At 45.3% G+C, this 20,552-nt stretch overlaps 2 protein-coding genes across 18 annotated transcripts; one reads left to right on the plus strand and one right to left on the minus strand.

Annotated features, from left to right (window-relative positions):
• Window positions 1–922: 922 nt before the first annotated feature.
• LOC6552087 (complexin) lies at window positions 923–19,329 on the minus strand. 17 transcript variants are annotated; one of them, XM_026976074.1, is made up of 7 exons: window positions 17,649–17,753; window positions 16,682–16,842; window positions 15,210–15,426; window positions 11,155–11,166; window positions 3,415–3,572; window positions 3,005–3,137; window positions 923–1,236 (listed from the first exon to the last, which is right to left on the minus strand). In XM_026976074.1, the coding sequence occupies exons 3-7, from the start codon at window positions 15,262–15,264 to the stop codon at window positions 1,163–1,165; spliced, it is 432 nt and encodes a 143-aa protein (XP_026831875.1). In that variant the 5' UTR covers window positions 15,265–15,426; window positions 16,682–16,842; window positions 17,649–17,753; the 3' UTR covers window positions 923–1,162. The 17 variants fall into 17 exon arrangements, 16 of the variants coding, with proteins under 16 accessions (XP_026831875.1, XP_026831877.1, XP_026831876.1 ...); XM_026976076.1 differs by lacking the exon at window positions 11,155–11,166 and having other exon boundaries at window positions 17,649–17,752; XM_026976075.1 differs by lacking the exon at window positions 11,155–11,166 and having other exon boundaries at window positions 3,415–3,581; window positions 17,649–17,752.
• LOC6552089 lies at window positions 3,839–6,753 on the plus strand. Its single transcript, XM_001978764.3, has 2 exons — window positions 3,839–4,939; window positions 5,643–6,753. The coding sequence occupies exons 1-2, from the start codon at window positions 4,051–4,053 to the stop codon at window positions 6,524–6,526; spliced, it is 1,773 nt and encodes a 590-aa protein (XP_001978800.1). The 5' UTR covers window positions 3,839–4,050; the 3' UTR covers window positions 6,527–6,753.
• Window positions 19,330–20,552: the final 1,223 nt, after the last annotated feature.

Below are 20,552 nucleotides of genomic sequence, written 5' to 3' on the forward strand. Positions count from 1 at the left end.
CACTATGAGTACACAAGAATAAAAAAATAAACTTAAGCCTGGCATTGTTTATTCTTTTTTTTTTGCAGATGTAGGTTTATGTAAAGGAATATAGTAAACTTATTTACTTACATTTCAGAAGCATCAATCAGAGAGAGATCATTAACTGTCTCAAAAAGTTCGAAATTCTCAATTGTTGTTGTGTAGGTATGATGTTTGTATAAGAAAGAAACAAAATGTAACAGCTGTTAAAGATGTTCGACTCAAACTTTGAAAAACAAATTGACTGAATCTTTTTCATTTATATGTAACCTTTTTCTTGGTTAGGGTAAACAATTTAGAGAATCAGCCATTTCAATGTATCTGCAGTCAATTCGTTTGCAAGTATTATTACTCCTAGTAAAATTATTGAAATTTACATATATACACAACGGGTGTATATATACATATATATATATTTATATATATATAATTGAATAGCAATTTTAACATATTCGCCGATTTATTTTATAATATATCTATACTTATAGATGGATTTCAAGTCCAGTGTGATTTCAGCAACATATGTACTTCGACGGTTAGACATAACTCGGTAGCCTCCTCTGTCGCACCATTGGCTTAATATTTTTGAGGATTGGTATTTTTGTTTTATGTTATGTATTATTTGTTTCTGTTTGCATTCGAGTGTCATCGTGCCGATTCGATATATTCATTAGATCGTTACTTTTTATATCAACTAAACAACGATTATGTATTGTATATTGGGTTTGAGTAAATTACATTATTATCGAAGCAAAGTGATTTTAATATTATTAAAGGCTTTCACTATAGTTGGGCTTTAAATGATTTGGTTTACGATTTAGCTACTTTAAAATTTATTAGGAGTTCACCGTCTTGTTCGGATTTTTGCAAACTGCTTCATTTCGAATTATAGCTGTCAGCGATTTTGGGATGTTGTGTTTAAGAGGCGTTATGTTGCTGCCGGGTAAAGTTTTATTAGGCTCTAGATTCGCAGTAGTTTTAAATCGTTCTGTTTATGGTTCCCATGTAACTTAACTGATCTCATATTAACAAATTAAATTTCAAGTCGAGTTAAATCAATTGCCATTGATGGGCTATGTTATCAGTATTATTTGTATTTTATCATAATTTTTATTTATCTGTTATTATGGTGACTGACATATCACTGCATGACACATTTTCCCTCTATTTGAGTTTTTAGCTCATTTACTTGCGTTTCTATTTGATTTTTCAGTTCTGTAAAAGAAATTGAGTATGGAAACAGCAATAAATAAGCATATTTTGTAGAGTAGACTACAAATGTTTGACATGTTAACTGGTATGTATATGTATTCATGGATGCTCATGTACAGTAACTGTTCTACTGTAGCTGTAACTGTTATGTAAGTCGCATTTCAGCTTCAGGAATGGTATCGTTCAAATACAAATAACAAAAAAGCAATTACTAGCAGAAAAGTCGTGTTCTGTATTGTAGATCGTGTTCAGTAGAGTCAGATATACATCTAACGAAAGTTACAGTTATAGTTTTGGGTATATAGATGTCTAGTAGATTGATAGAGAAATAAAGACATGGTTATAGAACTCGGTGCGAAGAAATACACATACATAGGCAGTATATGGGCGTTATATATATTTTACATACGTTTTATAAAGTATGTTAAATACATATAGCACACATATTGAAGGGAAAGAGTAGACAACAGGAAAAAAGTTTTATAATTGTTGCTCGTCCATTTATCGTATATATATTTTTTAGTTTTTTTTCAGTTACATTTATATTGTTATGAGTGTTCAGTTTTAAAATGCGGTTTAGCACACAAGCACAAGATTCTGTTAGTGCTTGTATTAATATGTATAAAATAGGGGCTATTAGTGCTGTAAAGTGCATGGAGTGAGAATGACGTTTAAGATTATATAAATAAAAACGGTGGTATGTAATTGTTCCCCTAACCTGTTGTCTAACATAAATCATGTATTCGGTTTGAAATATTTCCTTGTTTTATTACTTAGTTTTGTAGTAGAGGTATTTTATGCTTGGTATATTAAAGATACATTTACAGAGAATAAGCGGCAGTAAAAATAGAGCGAGAGTAGTCGAAAATTGTAATTGTTAATGATGTTGTGGGCTGAAGAGTAGTTCTTGAATACAAACAGTATTACCACACATAAGGGAAACAAATGTTTTTACCAATAATCGCACTTACCTTTTTCTAATTGATTGAATAGCATAATACCTAAGCACAATTAATCCGTCTGCTAATACCGATTAACTTATTTCAATGTTTACCCACAATTTATATTAAACAACAAATACAATTAAAGTTGTAAAGAAAACATAAATTATGCATCCACTTTTTTTTTAAATGCTGCCTAGATTTCTCGGGGTCATTCTCACTTACAAATTATTAAGTATTCACGTAACACAAGTTTGAAAACTGAATAAAATGAAGTATGTGAATGGTGTGCACTCTTGTTATATGAAAGTATAATTGGAAATGTTTATATTCGTCGTTGCATTACGGTTGAAGATTAGATCTTAGACAGATAGGGTTGCAGTTAGCATTTGTAGCTTAGATGTTATACGCACATGGAAAATAGTACATACATATATATAGAGAGAGATAGATAGTTTGGTTAGTGGGCAGTTATTCATAGTTTAGTTGGGTTGTTCGATTGCATTTAGATACGAGAGACACACAGATGCACAAACAATTACTACTTTCGAGCGCCGTAGAATATTTAGCTGGTATTAAACGGTTTTTGTTCTGGTTTTAGTTGTAGTAGTAAATCAACTTGTATAGGTATTGTCTGGACCTGCCGAGGCTCGCGTAAGCCTTTGGCAAAGTATTAGGAAACCAAAAATTACAACTGAAAATCTAATACAGTTACAGAATAGGAGCAGGAGCAATCGGAGCGGAGCAATTGGTGGGTTGGAATTGCAGTATATAGATGCCTCTAGCTGGGCTAGGTTCAACGGCATTTGAAAGCGGCAGCAAAAACTTACTTGTAAAATCGTCTAGCTCTTCCTGCTCTGCCTCAGCAGCGAGTTCCTCGGGCGTCTTCTTTTTCCGCATCAGGGGGTTCGGCTCTTCTTGTGGGGCCGCCTCCACGATCTCCTCCTTCTTCTTGATGTTGTACTGAATGGTTAATGTGAAGTCGGTAGATCAACAGGTTGATTAGACCGCTGGGCTTGGCTAGAGGTCTGGTATCTTAACGGCTAACACCTTTTTAAGTGCACCTGTGTTGTCTCGCTCCTTTGTAGCTCAATCTGACTCCGTTAGGGAGTCGCTTATGGAAGGACTCCCTACTAGAGTCAATTTGAGCTTCACCAGGACTGGTTCCGCCACTTCAAGGCGCGTAATGTATGGCTTTTTCACTGTGATTGCGAAGACCTCCAAAACCCCGGATACTTACCTTATCGCGAATGTCTTGCCTCATCTTCTCGCGCTCCTCCTCCATTTTTCGGTGTTTTTCCTTGCGCCGGTCCTCGGCCTCCTTGATGGCCTCCTGACGCTCCCTCTCCTCCTCCTCTGCCTTTTCCTTGTCGTCGCCATCATCGCCTCCATCACCTCCTACAGCGCCTGTGTAAGTAACGGGGTGTAAGAGTTACTATGAGATTTAACTCTGTGTTTAAAAGCTCGACCGACTATACAGTATCAACATTGAGTATGGTTTTTAATTTACTCAAAATCGGCCGTGACCAATTTTAGTTCGCATCCAAGCCCCTACATTTTGACACATATGATTAAGAGCTTGTCTTTCAGCTTGACTCGTTATCGCCTCGCGGGTTATCACTTCGAGTGATTTACATTTTTATTTTAGCACCACTACCACTGACAGGGAAAATAAATGGGAAAGCGATTAGTTTGGATTTAGTGTGTCTGAGCCGCAGTCTGAAATCAGAAGCACGGAAGTGGGCCGAGGCATTAAGAGCGACCTTTGCTGTTGACCTCCAAGAAGAAAACAAGGCCCACTACCTCCGCTACAAACGGCAAATGCCGTCGGCCTCATTTCAATTCGAGCGACTACAGAATCAGCACGCAGGAGGAAATGATTTCGAAAGCGTTGACTATCCTGTGGATAGCTGGCATCGCCTGCGGCCAGGATGATCTGGTCAGGGTAGAAACCGATCTACTGAGCTTTTCCCGCAACCTAGAGCAGTATCTTGACACCAGCAAGCAGCCGTGCCAGGACTTCTACGGTTATGTCTGCTCGCACAGCGCCAACCTCAGCGAGACGGGCAGGCACCGGTTCCAGAGCTTGCTTAAGGAGACGGACGTCGCGCAGCTGATGGACATGGAGCTTCAGCTGATCAACTTCTTCAAGTCCTGCGAGAGCGGACGTGGAGTGGAGGCGCTTAAGGGATCTCAGTTGTTCAGGCAGACGGGGGGCTGGCCTGCCCTGGATCCGAACAAGGCGAATTTCAGTCAGCAAGCCAACCAAAGCTGGCTGGGAGTTCTTGGATACTTCCACGAAGTGGGTGCGCCCTACTTCTTCAAGACCTCGGTCACCATGCAGTCGAACAAGCGTCTGGTGGTACTGCAACCCGACTGCACACGCCGCAACACTTTGAGGAAATTCGAGCAGCGGGTGGGTGAAGTCCTGCAGAGCTTCGGGATCGAACAGAGCCGCGCCCACGTGACCGCCCTCGAAGTACTCAGCTTGGAGCGCAATAGTCGGGACATTATGAAGGCGGAGCACATCGAGGATCAAGTGGAGTTTAGCTACGGGAACTTTAAGCGCAGCGTCTTCGGAAACGCCTCGCTGACCAGACTGGACTGGGATGGCTACTTCCGCAAGTTACTGGGCGGCAAGACGCCTCAGGCCAGCGACACTATTGTGGTCAAACAACTGCCCAGACTGGTTGAGTACTTCGCGCTGCTCCAGAACACGAGCATGGTTCGGCTCCTGAATTGGATCTGGACAGACTACTTGATGGGTGAGTCTACTATTCTATCCGCCTTCAATTATACAGCAATTTCGCACTACTGTTTGCACATATTCCTGATAAGTGTCCTATAGCACTTGGATGAATTTTATACTTTCATTCGCGAAGTTTATTGAACCTCTTCCGATATACGACATTTTTTCTTTGAATATTTCTGAGCATATGTTGAAAACACTTTGAACCCATTATACCCGTTACTCTTAGAGTTAAAGGGTATACTAGATTCGTTGAAAAGTATGCAACAGGCAGATGGAAGCGCTTACGACCATATAAAGTATATAGCCGAGTCGATCTGGCCATGTCCGTCTGTCCGTTCGTCTGTCCGTATGAACGCCTCGATCTCAGGAGCTACAAAAGCTAGAATGTTGAGATTAGGCATGCAGCTTAAACTGTTACGCCCACACTTTTGAAAAATGTGATACTTTTGTACTTTTTTATAAATCTTGAAAATTTCTATAGATTTGCCAAAAAAACTTTTTACCACGCCCACTAGCTGAGTAACGGGTATCTGATAGTCGGGGAACTCGACCATAGCATTATATCTTGTAGATTTCTGTGTTCTGTCCGACCTTTTCTTTGTAACTAAATTTACCAGTTTAGTAAGCTATTAAATGATTTTAAGCTTTAAAATGACCCTAAACTCTTGAAGAAGTTTTAGAAAACTCTATACCATTTGTTTCCCTTCCTTTACTAGATATCGTGGATGCAGACTGCCACCAGTTGGCGGAGAACTATGCCGGGGACCTTTACGCCCACGTGAAACAGCGCGTTACGGCAAATCGCGTCGAACTAGCCAACATGTACTCGGCGCTGGGCAAGGCCTTCACAGACCAGCTGGGCAGCAGTGTTTGGATCGATGAGATCTCGCGGCAGAGCTCCAGACAGTTTCTGGGTACTATTATGCACATTACCCTGAATGGAGACGAGCGCTTGGACGCGGCATACCACTCCATCTTGCTGGGTCGGCGGAGTCTGTACCGCAACCTGGAAAAGCTGCGCAAGTTTCAGCTGCCGCGACGATCGACCTCCCAGTCCGCCCAGCAGGTGCGTCGCTACGCCCAGGTATTCGCTACAGTCAATGCGTTCCCAGAGCAGCACAACCTGAGCGCGCCGCTCAACTACCTGCTACTGGGGGAGTTCTTCTCGCGCAGCCTGGTGGCTGCAGGCAGCAGCTCCCGCACGCCAGGAGCCTGGCTGAGCTCGGACTCCGAGCGGCGCTTTGGCATCTTCCAGGAGTGTGTGGGCGGACAGACGAACGCCATCGATCTACTGCTGGGCCTGCTCGCCCAAAGACAGGCGCTAAGTGGATACGGCCAGTGGATGGCCAGCCGGACGGGACTGGAGGAGAGAGTCGACGCGCTTCTGGCCGCCGGGCGCTCTAAGATGTCTCTACGGAGGCTCTTTTTCATTACCAGCCTGCTCGTGGACTGCCGCTCCGAGCTGGGCGTCCTGCAGCAGGACCGCAAGAGGCAGCTGACTCACGCCACACTGCGCAACTCGCCGGAGTTCCTGGAGGCCTTTAAGTGCCGTCCCGGAGATGGCCTCTACCCGCAGCACCAGCGCTGCAATCCGTTCTAGGGCCGGACCTTGAACTTTGAGCTGCTTTGAGCTGCCACGCCACCGGTGGTGTTAAAAATCGATGAGCCTTGCCTGCAACCACTGGAGGGCTTCTACGACCGCGAGCAACCCCCAATCGATTGATTTTTCCCGTCCCACTTTGCACAGTTGCATGGATTACCATATGCTTACGGGTTGGTTCCGTTACGGGTAAAATAAACAATTCGCCGTTCACTTGCAAAGACTTACATGGAACACGGATTCGGTCAGAGTGACAGCGTTAGTGTGTTGTGGCGAGTTGAGTAGTAGTAGTTTAGTAGTTGGTTGAGTGGTTCAGTGGTTGAGTGGTGGCAGTGTGTTGTAGAGGGGGAAGAAGACGAATTCAGTGCGTCCGCCGCCGGAAATCGAAAGGCAGTGTTGAGAGGCAGACTGGACAGAAACTTGAGTTGGGCTTCATACCAATGAAATTCATGATTTCAGTGCGCTCTGGACCACTGCTATCTGTCCGTCGTGGGGCCTTCTGTCTTCGCTTCCGTCCCGAGTGGATGCAACCGTTGCCTCAGCCGACGCTGGCACTACTGGACTCGCTGTCAGCCAGGAGCTGCACCATCTCCGACCCACTGGCTCGGGCGCAGCGCCGACATGCTCATCCTAATCGATTCGAAACGGCTGCCCGAAGTGCAGTGCAAACGCGACCACCAGTGCCTGCTAACTGAGTGCAGGAAAAGTCTTGACAGGCGGACGGCGGTCGGCGGACGGCGGACGGCGGACAGGCGCACAAAACAGCGAACTTCAGCTGCAGAAGTGCGAGCCCGGAGTAGGAGTGCTACTAGTCCTGCTCCGGCCTTTTATGCCATGGCGCCGCACGGGCTGCCTCTGCCGCGTCGCAGTCGGCGCTGGCCAAGACCCGAGCTCCGGCGCCTGCGCAGGTCCCCGCGGATTGAGTCCCGGCTCGGCTCGGATTGTGGCGCCACGCTGGTCCTGGTTGCTGGTTGCTCTGCTTATAAGAGCAGCCTGGCATCTTCTCTGCCCGCTCTGATGGCAACCCCTATGGGGCGACAGAGACGCATTATCTCCGAAGGCGCAGAATCGCGCAGTGGACGCTCACTGCTCCTGAGCAGATTTTGGGCGCATGGGGCGGATGGGTAAGGTCGTCGGGGGATGACGAATGACCACAATCGGCTTCGCTCTTTGTCTTGGTGGGTGCAAAAGGCATCGCACATTAAATTGAATTTATTGTCATCAATTTACTGAATAGCTTTGTGAATAAACTTATTGGGGTGACTGTGACTTGATTTGCAGACGCATTTATTGTTTTCATAAATTAGTCAACGCATTTTAAAACAAAATTGATTTGTGAAATGGTGTCAAATGGCCGAACAGATTCAGGAGGCAGGAGCAGAGCTTTATGGGATTTTTCGCCCGTAGTTTGGCCGTAGTTTGCCCGTCTCGCTTTGTGGGTGCCAATCACTGTGGGTGCCCACCCGTCGCAAAAACGATGGGGAATGTGCCTGCTACGGACACAACTTGGTCCTGAGAGCTAATGGCAAAAGCCCTTTAAGCTCGACTCCAGTTGCACATTCAAGATGGCCCCTGAATAAGTGCACAATTCAATTAAAAACTAATCAAGCCTATTGTAATGCAGTTATCATGCCAACATAATTAACACCCCCGGAGCAAGACGCACTGGCTGGGCATTCCTGGACCTCCATTTTATCCACTTCCTATTGCTGCTCCCCACTAATGGAAATGGACAACCCGTTAGCGAGGGCCATTGATGACCCTTTAAGGCGGCGGAAGCCTTCAATTTGCATGAGAAATGCTCCGGACAGCCCGAAAGATATAAATTGGTTGTTGGCTCTTGAGGTTTCTTTTCTCGCCTGCAACCATTTCACTTCTTGCCGTTAAAAGCTTTTGCTGCGTGTCAAGGGCGAAATGAGGGTACTTAATAACTATCCGCCACGAGGAGAAGTGAAGTGAATATTGGGCCGGAGCTAGGCCTTACCAGCGCCAGCAAAACGCGGGGAAAATGGTTCGTTCGTGAGTCGGAAAATGTTGAGCAGAAGTCATAAGTCTGATATACGATCTGAATCACAGGGATAAACGCCAAAGTGCGCCTTATTGCTTTGACTGCTGTTTTGAATACCAACACGTCAGCGAAACCCGATGATGAGGACGTGGAGAAATTTGGCCGCAAATGGAACGCGGCTGGGCACAAAGCGGACCCACGGAGCCAGCGTAACACGTCCTATCCGCAGCACCATAAGTAGAGGGCTAAGCCCCAGCCGAAGCGGATGCAATGATGTGCCGAAAGATGTGCGGCGGATACACTGGTCCAAGTGACACTTATTCGACTTAATGCCCGCTCGCGGGGGAAAACTACATTACAGTTCCATTTCCATTTCCATTTTCATTGTGACACAGACCACCCATCCGCATACACACCCCGGTGTGTGTAGGGGAACTGCCCCATTTGGTTCAAGTATTTTCCGACTGGCCCACCCTTGCTCCCTTTGTCACGGCTGCGTGATTATGTGCTGCCTTCTCGGCAAGCAGTTGCTGAAATGGCACGAACAGCAAATTATTTTCCCGCTTAATCCCGTTCAAGCCCGCCGAGCGGGGTTCAGCTGGAGCTGGAGCTGGAGCTGAGAGCCGCCACTGCCTGGCACGCATCTGGGTCAAAGACAGGAACCGGAAGCGGCGGGGTTGATTCGGAATCCCAGCTCGTGCGGCTTCTGAGGCGACGCCGACTTAATCGCTCAGGAAGGTAGCGCGCGCCCTCTGCCTTTGCTTCCATTGTCAAAGTCGCTGATAGCAACTGGCACATTCAGATAAATTATAGTTTATTTAACAGTCCCAAATGACCCGATATTTACTTATGGCTGGGCACATGGCTGGGACGGATGGGGTGCCTAACTAAAGGACAGGGGCGTGTGCAAGTGTTGAAATTACGTCGCCAATGCGCATTTGACTGTTCCGACCATCTTGGCTGAAGGCGCTTAGGGCTCTTGGCCAGGACGCAGCATCTCGCATTTCGCATTTCGCCGCCTGCACACGACTACACGCTTTTGTCATAATTGCAGCAATTAGTTGTGTGCCTCATCCGCATTCGTGGAAGCATTTGCCCTTCCACATCCACTCAGGGTCCCTTGCCAGGCTCGTCCGGAATGCGACGTCGTGCCACAAACGGCAAAATTTGTCAACATCGCGTGGACTGAAGGCTGGTCAGCCGCATGCAAATATTTTGGTCCGTACTCAGCTCGGGAAATTTGAGGAATTTTTAATATACATAATTTACGCCGAGCCCGGATCTATATTGGCATCCCGGCCCTTCCTCATTCAAATGCATCCCCGCGGAGCTCTGGGAATTTGGATCGAAGTCGACTGAGGGAAATTCTGTAAAACATCATAATCGATACACGTGCTGCAGACACTTGAAATTCGACAAGACTGCTTGGTTGCAAAGACTTAATAAGACGACGAGATTAGCCAGGTGCTATCCTGCGGTTCCTGGGAATAGGTAATACTCAGTATGTGTCAAAATGCCTGCTTCGGAATGGATAAGCGAGCGACGAGAATGGGTTTCTCTCGAAAGGGATTTTTATAGATATCTAACGGTTACATACAGGTTCGCATGTGTATATCTTGGAGTATATTTTGTTTTGTGTGCTGTTTGTTTATTATTTTTTGTCTCTGTTGCTTTAAAGAACAAACTGTTATGCTATTTTAGTAGATTATTTATTCTTATACTTTACCTCATTGTAAATTCGAAGTATTTGGGTTGTAGTTGAGTTGTAATTAGAGGAGTTATAGTAGAGTAGTAGAAGATGTAAGTAGTTTTGTAGTTAGTAGGGTTCCATATTGGTTAAAGTAGTACATAGCAGTAGATGAAGTAGTTCGATTGTAGAGTAGTAGTAGAAAAAGTAGATAAAAAAGATTTAACAAAACAATTATCGCAGAAACCAAAAGTTCGGGTGTAACGTCTCCAAGAGTATATTCGATATAAACTAATAATAATAATTAAAAAATAATTCGAGAGAAACTAATGCAATGCTAGGTATAGTCAATTCTAGACTACAGTTCTTGAATTGACCGTGTACTTGGCGTGTTTAACCGAACAAAATCAAAATGTGCGGTAATTGTGATAACTGTCGGTGAGTTGCCATCTTTTGGGTCAAACTAATAAGTCAGAGTTTCAATTTGCTGTCGAATCAAGTTGCAAGTAGCCGAGTCGCTTTCGCGTAAATTCGGAAAGTTTTGACTCTCTCGATTAAAAGTATCGATTAAAGTATATAGTTGATACAAAATCAATCCCCAAGACATGCGTTTGCAAAAAGTATCTATGGTTGCGTTGCTAACTATAATCGAATAATCTGAATCGAAAAATATATCATAATTTCTGGGGATGAGCCCCGGTAAACTGATGATAGGCTGGTGTTAATTGCAATTTCGGATATTCATATTGATATTGATACTGATTATATGATGTCATCGATTACTGATTACTGATTACTGATTACTGATTACTGATTATTGATTCAAATGGAATGCAGCTCCAATATATATGGTGGATGCTGTGATGGCATCAAGGCATACAATACATATTCATGGACATAGTAAATAAAACAAAAGGTAAGTAGAGAAATTACCGCCTGCAGCATCTGTCGAGCGTGTGGTCGGGGAAGTAGAGGAAAAGTTTAATTAGTATTAGACTTTCTGTTGTGGATTACTTTATGGCTTTATGGGCTAAAATTCGAAGTTGCAGGTTGTGTGTAATTAGATAGTAGTATGGAAAATAAAAGAAGGTGTGGAATATGCATAAAAAGTTGCTGGGAATACTAAGATTCGTGAGAGGCAGCATGGCGGGATTAGGGGAGTTGTTGCCGGGGATTCTGATTTAATATATCTCGATCGTTCTTTCGGGCTCCCATCTTCATAGCGAAGATGGGGGTCATATTACTCTGGAATCGGGTTTGCTTGGGCGTGGCATTCATGTTAATACGCAAGTACTAAACGAGGAGCGAAATAGAGACGAGGGTTGCTCGTCAGGAAGAAATTGTAATAGAAGAAATGGATTTGTGTTCTCTGTATGTTTTATTGGTGCGATGGCAGGTGTGTTCGTTGTGGGCTTTTGTTGTTTGGGTAAGGTGGTGGGAAAGGTGGGGGGTGGGTCAGTACGAGGATGGGAGTAGAGCTGGGCAGGATGTGGGGAGGGTGGGCAGGGTGGCGAGGAAAGCAGAGCTATTCCGCAGATTGCTGTGCACTTGGGACTCCTTCTGTGTGCTTGGCTGGGTGTGTTTGTCAAGCTATTGTGTTCGAGTGTTTTACAATGAGGTAAAGTTCGGCTGTGAAGGCATTGTAGGAATGAACAAATATATTTCATTATTTTTTGTTTTGGTGTGTATCTGCGAGGAACTGCTTTCGTCAGGATTTTTCTTATGATATGTACTTAGGTTATATAAATTACCATCACATTATTATATCGGGACAGGAATATGTCGAGGTAAGTAGCAAAGCTGACGGTATGGACTTGTCAAATGTCAAAGTTTAATAATTGCTCAAACATTATATTAATATTTAGGATTTGATGGCTTAGGGCTTGGGAATGAACATAATAATTAAGCTATCGCTTATTATATTATTATTATTATTAATAATGTCCCGGAAGATTTATTTTGGCAATTTCAATTATTTTATTATCAGGGCTGTGAACCCATGTCATTGTGCTTTTTTTCGGAGTTTGAACTTTAACGATTCATAAAGTTTCGGTTTGTAAACCAATCCTTCGTACCAGGGCTAAAAAAACTTTAGAGATATCATGAACTATAGAAGATAGAAAGTTGAGAATCCGCCCATAATTGCCACACCCACACATTTGAATTTTTTTTTTTTATATTTTTCCATATGCTTTGTAGTCTTATAAATTTCTATCGATTTGCCCACTCAACACCCACACTGTAATGCCTACACTTTTGAAAACTCTTAGATCTTTTTCCATATGTTTATTAGTCTAGTAAATTTCTATCTAGTAATTTCTATATATAGTCAAACATAAAAATGTTTGTCACGCCCACTTTAGCGCAGACAAGCCGCCCAAAACTGTGACGCCCACACATTTGAAAAATGTTTAGATTTTTTTTCATTTTTTATTAGTCTTGTAAATTTCGTTAGATTTGCCTAAAAGCTTTTTGCCACGCCTACTCTAACGCCCAAAAACCTTGAAAAAAATTTTACACTTTTTTCATTATACTCGTTTCTCGTAGACTAACTAGATTCGTTGAAAAGTATGTAACAGGCTGAAGGAAGCGTTTGTTTTTAAGTTTTTTAATTTTATTAAGAAGAAGGACCTTGACTATAGCGTTCTCTCTTGTTTTTATTTATATTTTTTTGCCAAATGCTTTCCGTATGCCAATAAACTGTAGCAGCAATCCCAGTAACCGCTATTTGATAGTCGGGGAAATGGACTACACCGTTTTTCCTTGTTTTTCTTAAACCGAGAAAACCTACTTAAAATCGCCCGATTTATGGTTTGTTTTGTCAAATGTTCTTTAAACCAGAATGTTTCACAGCCCTGATAATTATTCGTACAATAAAATGTGTACTTTAGAATATTTTAGTATCTTAAGTGGATTTATACATATACTCGTATATATGAATACATATATACATATATATGTATATTCTCATGTACAAATTTATCTGTGATTTATTGATTATCCATATTATGTGCCATTATTGCAAAGTTGGAACAAAAAAGGGCTTTGGTATGGGTAGTGCAAGACTAAGCTTAGGTACAACAGTTTTAAAACACTTTTATGCTGAAAATTGTTAAATTTTCATTCTTGAACGGGGCTGGGTTAATCTAGTCATAAATTTAAACCGTATAGTCATGCTGTTGCCAATAAATACAACCTAGTCTCCATTCAAAACTGAAACAGAAGCGATGAACTTTAAACTAAATGGGTAGTGCCATATACACAATGCTCTGCACTGCCAATGATTAAATTACGGCTTAGGTATGCTTAAAAACGTTTTCAAGTTTATGTCTATGTTAAATAGTGTGTAACAAATAGATTGGCGGCGGAGGTGCCATGACTTACGCACTTTGTATATGAGTTATTCAGTTTGAACGCTTACCTGTAAGAAAAAGAGAACGTGGTATTAATGTAGTTCAAAAGGGTGCTATTATTATTCTTTCACTATGAGCTTAAGTTTTCATCGGGACTGTGTTAACTGTGTTAAACTATTTTAAGAGTACAATTGAAAACCCGTAATGGTTGTTTCTCTAAGCGAAGTCAGGACAGTAAGACTATAGCCAATTCATTACTTATTCTTAGGTTAGACAGGCAATAGTTATAAGGGCTTACGCGCCGCAAATACATTTTCTGACTGCGAGTGCAAGTAGTTGACAATGAAAACACATTAGCAGGCATGGCTTTCTGCCACCTTGTGACCATGGTAAGTGTGGAAAATGAAAAGCGCTCTACAATTCACATGCGATGCTGGCCTGAGGACCTAAGCACGAAATGGCTGAACAATTGCTGCGCGCCATTCTGAGCAGGAGTTTTATGGGTTATTATATTTCGCCTTCATCACTCAGACGCATTTGCTGCATCATTGAGAGCAAAAAGTTATCGCCATAGGAGCGAGTTGCGGAACGGCAGAGTGCCTAGAGTCTGGTATCCTCGTAGCTGGTCCACATATGAGTGACATATGGGTGACCCGACAAGTGCAAGATATGATTCGGTTCTTCGAGTTTTATGCCCATGCTAATAGCGTTTTCGTGTTTCCTGACAGCCTCGATAGCCTCAATAGCCTCGAAAGCCTCGAAAGCCTTGATAGCCTTGATAGCCTTGACAGCGTAATGGCTAACCGCACCGACCGCAATCTCCAACTGAGTTCCAGCTGGCAGCCTGCCGAATGGGACGACGGAATGATTGAGTCGCCGGCCCTGATTCTGAATTCTTCCCCGGCTGGGGAAGAGGCTGGAGTCCGGGCACAGGAGCGTGACATATTCAGCATCAATCTACACAATTAACTGTATCAATTTGTCGGAAACACTTTCCGGGGCATTCGTGCAGAATTTCTGCGTTCGATAAGACCCCGGTAAAGTGCTCTGCTCAGCCCAGCCCAGCTGCAGATGATGGGGCTTGCGGCATGGGGCATGGGGCATGGGGCATGGGGCATGGGGCAGGGGCAAGTCCTGGTGAGGCACTGCAGCCAGCTTGCAAATTGTACGAGATTGCTGGCGGGAAAGAAGAGGTACATTATGTCACAGGGCGCACAGTGGCAGGGGATGGCTCTATGTAAATGGCCCAGCTCAGAGTGGGTTGCATGCTATCGGATGATAAGCATTCAACTTAACTATTCTCGCCCTAGCCTTCGCTCTTTTCTCTTTCTGAAAGCATTCTATGATTTTCCGAGCGATTGCACAGCCTCTGATTAAGCAGCAGCCTCAATGGGAACCCAATGACTTTGACTAACGCCTGGCCGGGGTTGAAGATGCGGATGCGGGATGCGGGGATGCGGATGCGGACTGGATAGGACCTTGTTGTGTATCTGGAAGCGGTGGCTCTCATGTGTGTTAATTTTGTCGCTGCGCAGCAGCTTGAAAGTGAATTATATATGCCCGCACGTCCACAGCAAAGTGTATTGATCGAGTACCAAAATAAAATGCTGGGGTGCTGTTTCCGGTGCGACTTACCTTTAACGGCACTTAATTGGTTTCCAACCATCTGCTTAGCTATGAAAGCCGCCATCTTTGGGCTGTTGTTCTGGTGGTTCTGGTGGCTCTGGTGGCTCTGGTGGCTCTGGGGGCTCTAGGGGCGTGGCTGCGCCTGGCTGTGGTCCTCCGCTTCCGCACGATGCGATGCACTCCTGGGTCTCGGTTGCTGGGTCCTGAGTCCTGCCTGGTCGGTAAGCTGGAAGCGACAGAGCAAAACGAAAAGAGCAAATTAATTTTGTGTGCGGCAGGACAAAGGAGTGCCCTGTCACCTGGGCTCGCCTGAGACTTTAAGCCGCTTAAGTTAAATGCCTTAAGTTGAGCCCTCTGCTGAAGCGCCGTGTCACTTGAAACCGATCTCATCCAGTTTATGACTTTATGACTTGGCCAGAGTCTCAGCTCCGAAGATTGCTCGCGGGCACTTAATTCGGAAATCTAATAACTCGAAACCTAGTCCGGAGTACAATAATCCCGTAATAAATGCAGTCTACGTGTATTCCAGCCCAAATTTTTCATTTTACAACGCCCCAGGCTGGGACGCTGGGCTATCTTTTTGCTACTGACTGCGTCTGCAACGCCCTTTGTGCCCCATGCATTAATAATTGCGCAAATTGGGCTAACGAACTTAAGCTGAGGCTGCAGCTTGTTTCGGCAAACGAGCAACGAAACTAGTTTGCCATGAAAACCATTAGCTCAGCTCTGGAAAGCGGCAAGGCTTGAAAATAAAGTGGACGAAGTGGACGAATGGACGGTGTCAGTTAAAGTCAGAATTTCGCTGTGGGTGGCTACGCCTTCATTCCCCTGTTTCTCCAAACAAAATTAATTAATGTTATACTGCAGCAAACAGCTGAATATTTTATTGGCCAGCATGAGCAGTGGAAAAATGCATCTTAATCCCACGATACAGCATCTAGCACCGCAGTAGATGGGGCAAGTGATTTGGGCAAGATTTGGGGCAATTGGGACGAACGTACCTGACTTAATTTATGTGTTTAGAAGCGAAAGCGTATGGCATTCGTGTTTAGAATTTTTGGTCGGGTGGCACAACAAAAAGAGAACACTCTCCTATCACTGAACAAGTAAACATTTCAAGGCTCTAATTGCATTTGAATTTTCTAGTACGCGAACCAACCAGAAAGTCAAAGCCAATAAATACAAAAAAGCCAATAAGCTGTGCTTGACTGTAGACTGTAGCGTGTAAAGAATGGCTCGTCTAAATATCACGTATACGCGGAGTTCCCCCTTTTCTGCGGACCAAGCAGTGCGATCGATTAGACTTTGGTTAGTCATTGCTTTATTTTGAGGAACGATTGTGTAATGAGCTTGGAACTTTCTGCAGTCGTCAGCATTTTACGCGTGAAAAGCGCAAGATACCGACAACTTTGCACAAATATTTGGCATAAAGTGCCAAGCATACTTTAGACACTTTTCGGGCTGGCGGACCACCCACATACCTGGACTTAGTTCGGCAAGTATTCCTTTAGGATTTCCCTTGGAGACTCCTGTGTGTGCGTGGACTTGGTTGTTGAAGAGCAAAGTTCCGAATAGTCTGCGCAAAGTGTGTTTGTTCTAAGGAAATCCACTGAGAAGAGAGTGCATTAGGCGGATAGGCTTCCTGAAAGACAAACAGAGACACAGGAGGGGGTCAGTCCAGAGCTCTGGGGCTGCAGAGTATAGGGTTCCGGTCCCCGGTTCGCGGTTCCCGGGCTTTAGGGGCTCGGCGGGTCGAACCGAACCATTGGGCTGGCGCTAATTTAAAAATAGCAGACACACACACACCAACACCCCCAGGGGTCGCATTGTTACCGATGTTTCGTTATTGTGCTGGCGTGCCACTTGCTTTGTTGCTTTTATTGATATTTCTTTATTAGGGTTTCTTTTATGGGAGCGTGCACGTAAGTGCCATTTGGGTGGGGAGGGGCTCGAGGAGGGGAGGGGGGGCGAGTGGCACAAGCAAACCAGAATTTTACTTTACGTAATACGCGCAGCAAACAAATTCGATTGGGCTCGGGTGCTGGAGCCGTATTCCTTTGGCTTTTTTCACTGATTCCGATTACATAAGGCTGCGCTCGCACTGGAGCACTCAGTCAACTGGCCGAGCAATTGAATTAGCTCGATAAAACAAATTCGCTTAATCAATTTGGGTTTTCAGTCGTGCTCTCGAGCTCGGGCCGTTCGTCGATTTTTAAATACCACCACTGTGCGCCAGTATCGAAATCGCGAGGGTGACTGTGTGTGTGCCACATATGTGCCTCACACAAGCCCTCTATGTACACGCACTTGCTCTAGTGTGTTGGTGTGTGGCTGCGCTTGTGTGCTGTGCGTGTCCGTGCGCACTGGCAGTGTGTGTGTGCTTAATACTTTTACGTTGCTTGCCACTTTTCATCTAGGCCGTCGCTATGTTTTCTCGGCGCTTCTTACTTCATGCTATGTTCGCACTCTTCTGCACGCCACTGCCAGAGTACCCTGCACGGAAAACTCGCGAACTCGGAAAACTCGGCTCGTCGCCGCTGTTCCGCCTGCGAGTGCCTGGCGAGCGTCGGCAGAGGCAGCGGCGTCGGCGGCGTCGGCGCCGACCGCGCGGCTGCGGCCCCGAAAACCAGTAGAGAGCGGGCTCCGAGGGACGGAGCTTTAGGCCCGTTCGGAATTCTTCGGGCTCGTGCTCGTGCTCGTGCTCGGGCTCGGGCTTGAGTGCTTTTGCGCTCGGCTCGGCCAGAGGAAACGAGCACCACGGCACTCACAAAGATAAGGACAGCAGTAGTGGGGTTCATTTAAAGGCAGAGCGCTTGAGGATTTCAGGAGCGCTGGGACTGAAGGGACTGGAAGGACCGTACCCTGCCCAGCGCGCTGCCCTCTCTCTAATACATTTATCTGCTGCTATTTTTTGTCTGTTACATAATTCGATTCCCTCCCCCTCTATCACTCTCTATCCCTCTCTTTCGCCCTCTCTTGCTCTCTCTCTCTCTTTCTCAGGCTCGTTTTCTTGACTTTTTGACTTTGAAATCAGCAGCGAAAGCGCTGCCTACATTTGGGAGTTGGCGCCTGCGCCGAGGAGCGCATTCGCGATATTGATTCGCGGTGGTCGTGTTTGTGTTCCCGTAACTTTGGCAGCGGGCCAGGCCGTACTGATAAGACGCTCGCCAACGCTGTGCCAACGCGTCATTATCACCACTCGGAACCAAAAGCAGTCGCACCACATTCCACATCCCACTCCACTCCAGTTTGCTTGCCCACATTCGTGTGTACATGCTGGGCGAACTGGGGGACTGGGCGGACTAAGCGGACCGGGCGGCAGGATGAGGGGGTCGGAAGCACAGAGCGCAAAAGAAGGAAATTGCTGGGATCTGGCCACGTCCGCTCATCTGTGCGACATCGGACTGTGGTCGAGTCGAAGACTAGGCCGGGACCGGAGCTCCGACGGAGGTCCGACTGCCCAGGGCGCAGAAGAATCCTCCAGACTTTTAATTAGCGCGACACAGATCCGATAGTGTACAAACCAACATCGCCGACTTAGTTGGCTTTATTGTTTTCCGCTCAATCAATTATTATTTCGTAGCATTCCGCCAGACAGCTTGGTGGACTGGTTCTGAATGGGGAGTTAGCTCCCGTCCTCTCTCGGCGTCTCCCCTGGCCTTTATACCAATCAATTCCATTCTGGCCAGTCTTCGCTGCACAGCGCGAGATAATTTTCCCACCACAAATTGCTTATTACTTCTGGATCCACAAGGCGACGCTCCTTGCTTAGGATGATAGTCACGACCTGGCCACTGGGGCATTGCTGCCTGGGGTAATGGGCCACTGGCCATTATACCGCTGGCGTGGTTCGGGATGGGGGAGTCTTAGCGGGTCTCGCCCATTTCATCCACTGCTTACCTTAACAGTCGGTCACCGAGAACCACAGGACTTGGGTACTTTTCCCACACCAATGCACGCGACACTCTGCAATGTCGCACTGATTGCCACTCGCCACGTCGCCCGTATACAAACCGAAAAGTTCGCTCTGGGTGGTGCTGCTCCTTGTGACCGAAACTACATCAACTGCCGAAATCGGTTAGCTAGTAGCCAGCAGCTCTTGTGGCACCAACAGCCGCCGAGAACGAGGAGAAAGCCCCCAACGCAGAGAGCACTGCTGTCAGTTTTGACAGTTGACCCGCAAACAAACCGAAAGCTTGCTGGCCGAAAGCTTTCATCCAAATTTTTGGCTACCAACTACTTTCCCTTATGCTAGACGGGGAGATCCCTCTCCCAAGTTTCACCAGTATGGACTGGCACGCTTACGTAAGTCTCGCAGTCTGGTGTTGCGATAAGCAAAGTGCACCATGTGCGGACAAAGCTTGCACGGATGCGGAACCGGGACAGGTTATCCTCCGCTAATTTCCCAGCATATAAGCATCATCTACTTTGTGGGCCTTGCTTTACACGCCAGCCAGAGGAAGCCGATTGATAGCAGCTAATGCCCGAATTGCTTGTCAATCCGCCGGGGATTCCGGCGTGGGCCTCCTCTTGCGGGATTAGCTTGAGTGCGGCGGAACAGGTAATTCCTGCGTGTGTTTGCGTGGGAGAGCCGGGAGCAATTTATATCAATTATTTAATTAAAGCATACGCGTCATCATGCGGTGTCAGAGCCCATTATTTTGATTAAAATCAAACCCATTTCGCTTTAAATCACCTGCCTGGGTATTCCGCCTCGTCACAGCACAGTCCTCACCAGTTTTATTTCATTCAAGGGACCTGGCGTGGGTTTGCTTCATCGTCTATTTGACCACTTTTGATTATCATACGGGTATGATACTCGTAGAGTAAAAGCGTATACTAGATTCGTTGAAAGTATGTTACAGGTAGAAGGGATTCTGACCTGCCACGCCCAATTTTGAACAATTTCCTTTTCATTTCTAAATTTTATTCGCAATTCTTACCGATACTCCAGAAAATAATACATTTTCCCGTTCGCACTTCCAGCAGCTTAGTAAAGGGTATCTGATAGTTGGGGAACTCGACTATTGCATTCTATCTTGTTATATTTAATACTATTGGTCTGCAATGTGCCAGCCTTAGGTCACTCAACCGAATTCCAATGCATTCAAAACGATTCAATACTAAGATTGGTAAGCGGACTGGAAGACTAAACACTGCTCATCCTACTGCTCAAATGCTAATATTGCTGGCTCACTGTCCCCGCCGCCGCGAATGATGTTCAATGTATAAGTATAAGTACTTATTAAAAATATCTGCAGCGCATAGGCGAGGAATATGACAATTGCTTTCCTTTTTCATATTTTAAATTGCCCCTGTCACAAATAATGATATCGAAATCGCGGTCCAGAG

Source organism: Drosophila erecta, unplaced genomic scaffold (genome assembly GCF_003286155.1).
Source record: "Drosophila erecta strain 14021-0224.00,06,07 unplaced genomic scaffold, DereRS2 tig00000000-arrow-pilon, whole genome shotgun sequence".
Classification (NCBI taxonomy): domain Eukaryota; kingdom Metazoa; phylum Arthropoda; class Insecta; order Diptera; family Drosophilidae; genus Drosophila; species Drosophila erecta.

What these genes read in the sequence shown, in the direction of transcription:
- LOC6552087 (XM_026976070.1), bottom strand. Translation starts at nt 15,264, where the DNA reads ATGGCGGCTTTCATAGCTAAGCAGATGGTTGGAAACCAATTAAGTGCC. An exon ending in GGCAAGACATTCGCGATAAG is followed by an intron (nt 3,138 to 3,414) that starts GTAAGTATCCGG and finishes TTAACCATTCAG; the next exon opens with TACAACATCAAGAAGAAGGA.
- LOC6552089 (XM_001978764.3), top strand. Translation starts at nt 4,051, where the DNA reads ATGATTTCGAAAGCGTTGACTATCCTGTGGATAGCTGGCATCGCCTGC. An exon ending in CTGGACAGACTACTTGATGG is followed by an intron (nt 4,940 to 5,642) that starts GTGAGTCTACTA and finishes TTCCTTTACTAG; the next exon opens with ATATCGTGGATGCAGACTGC.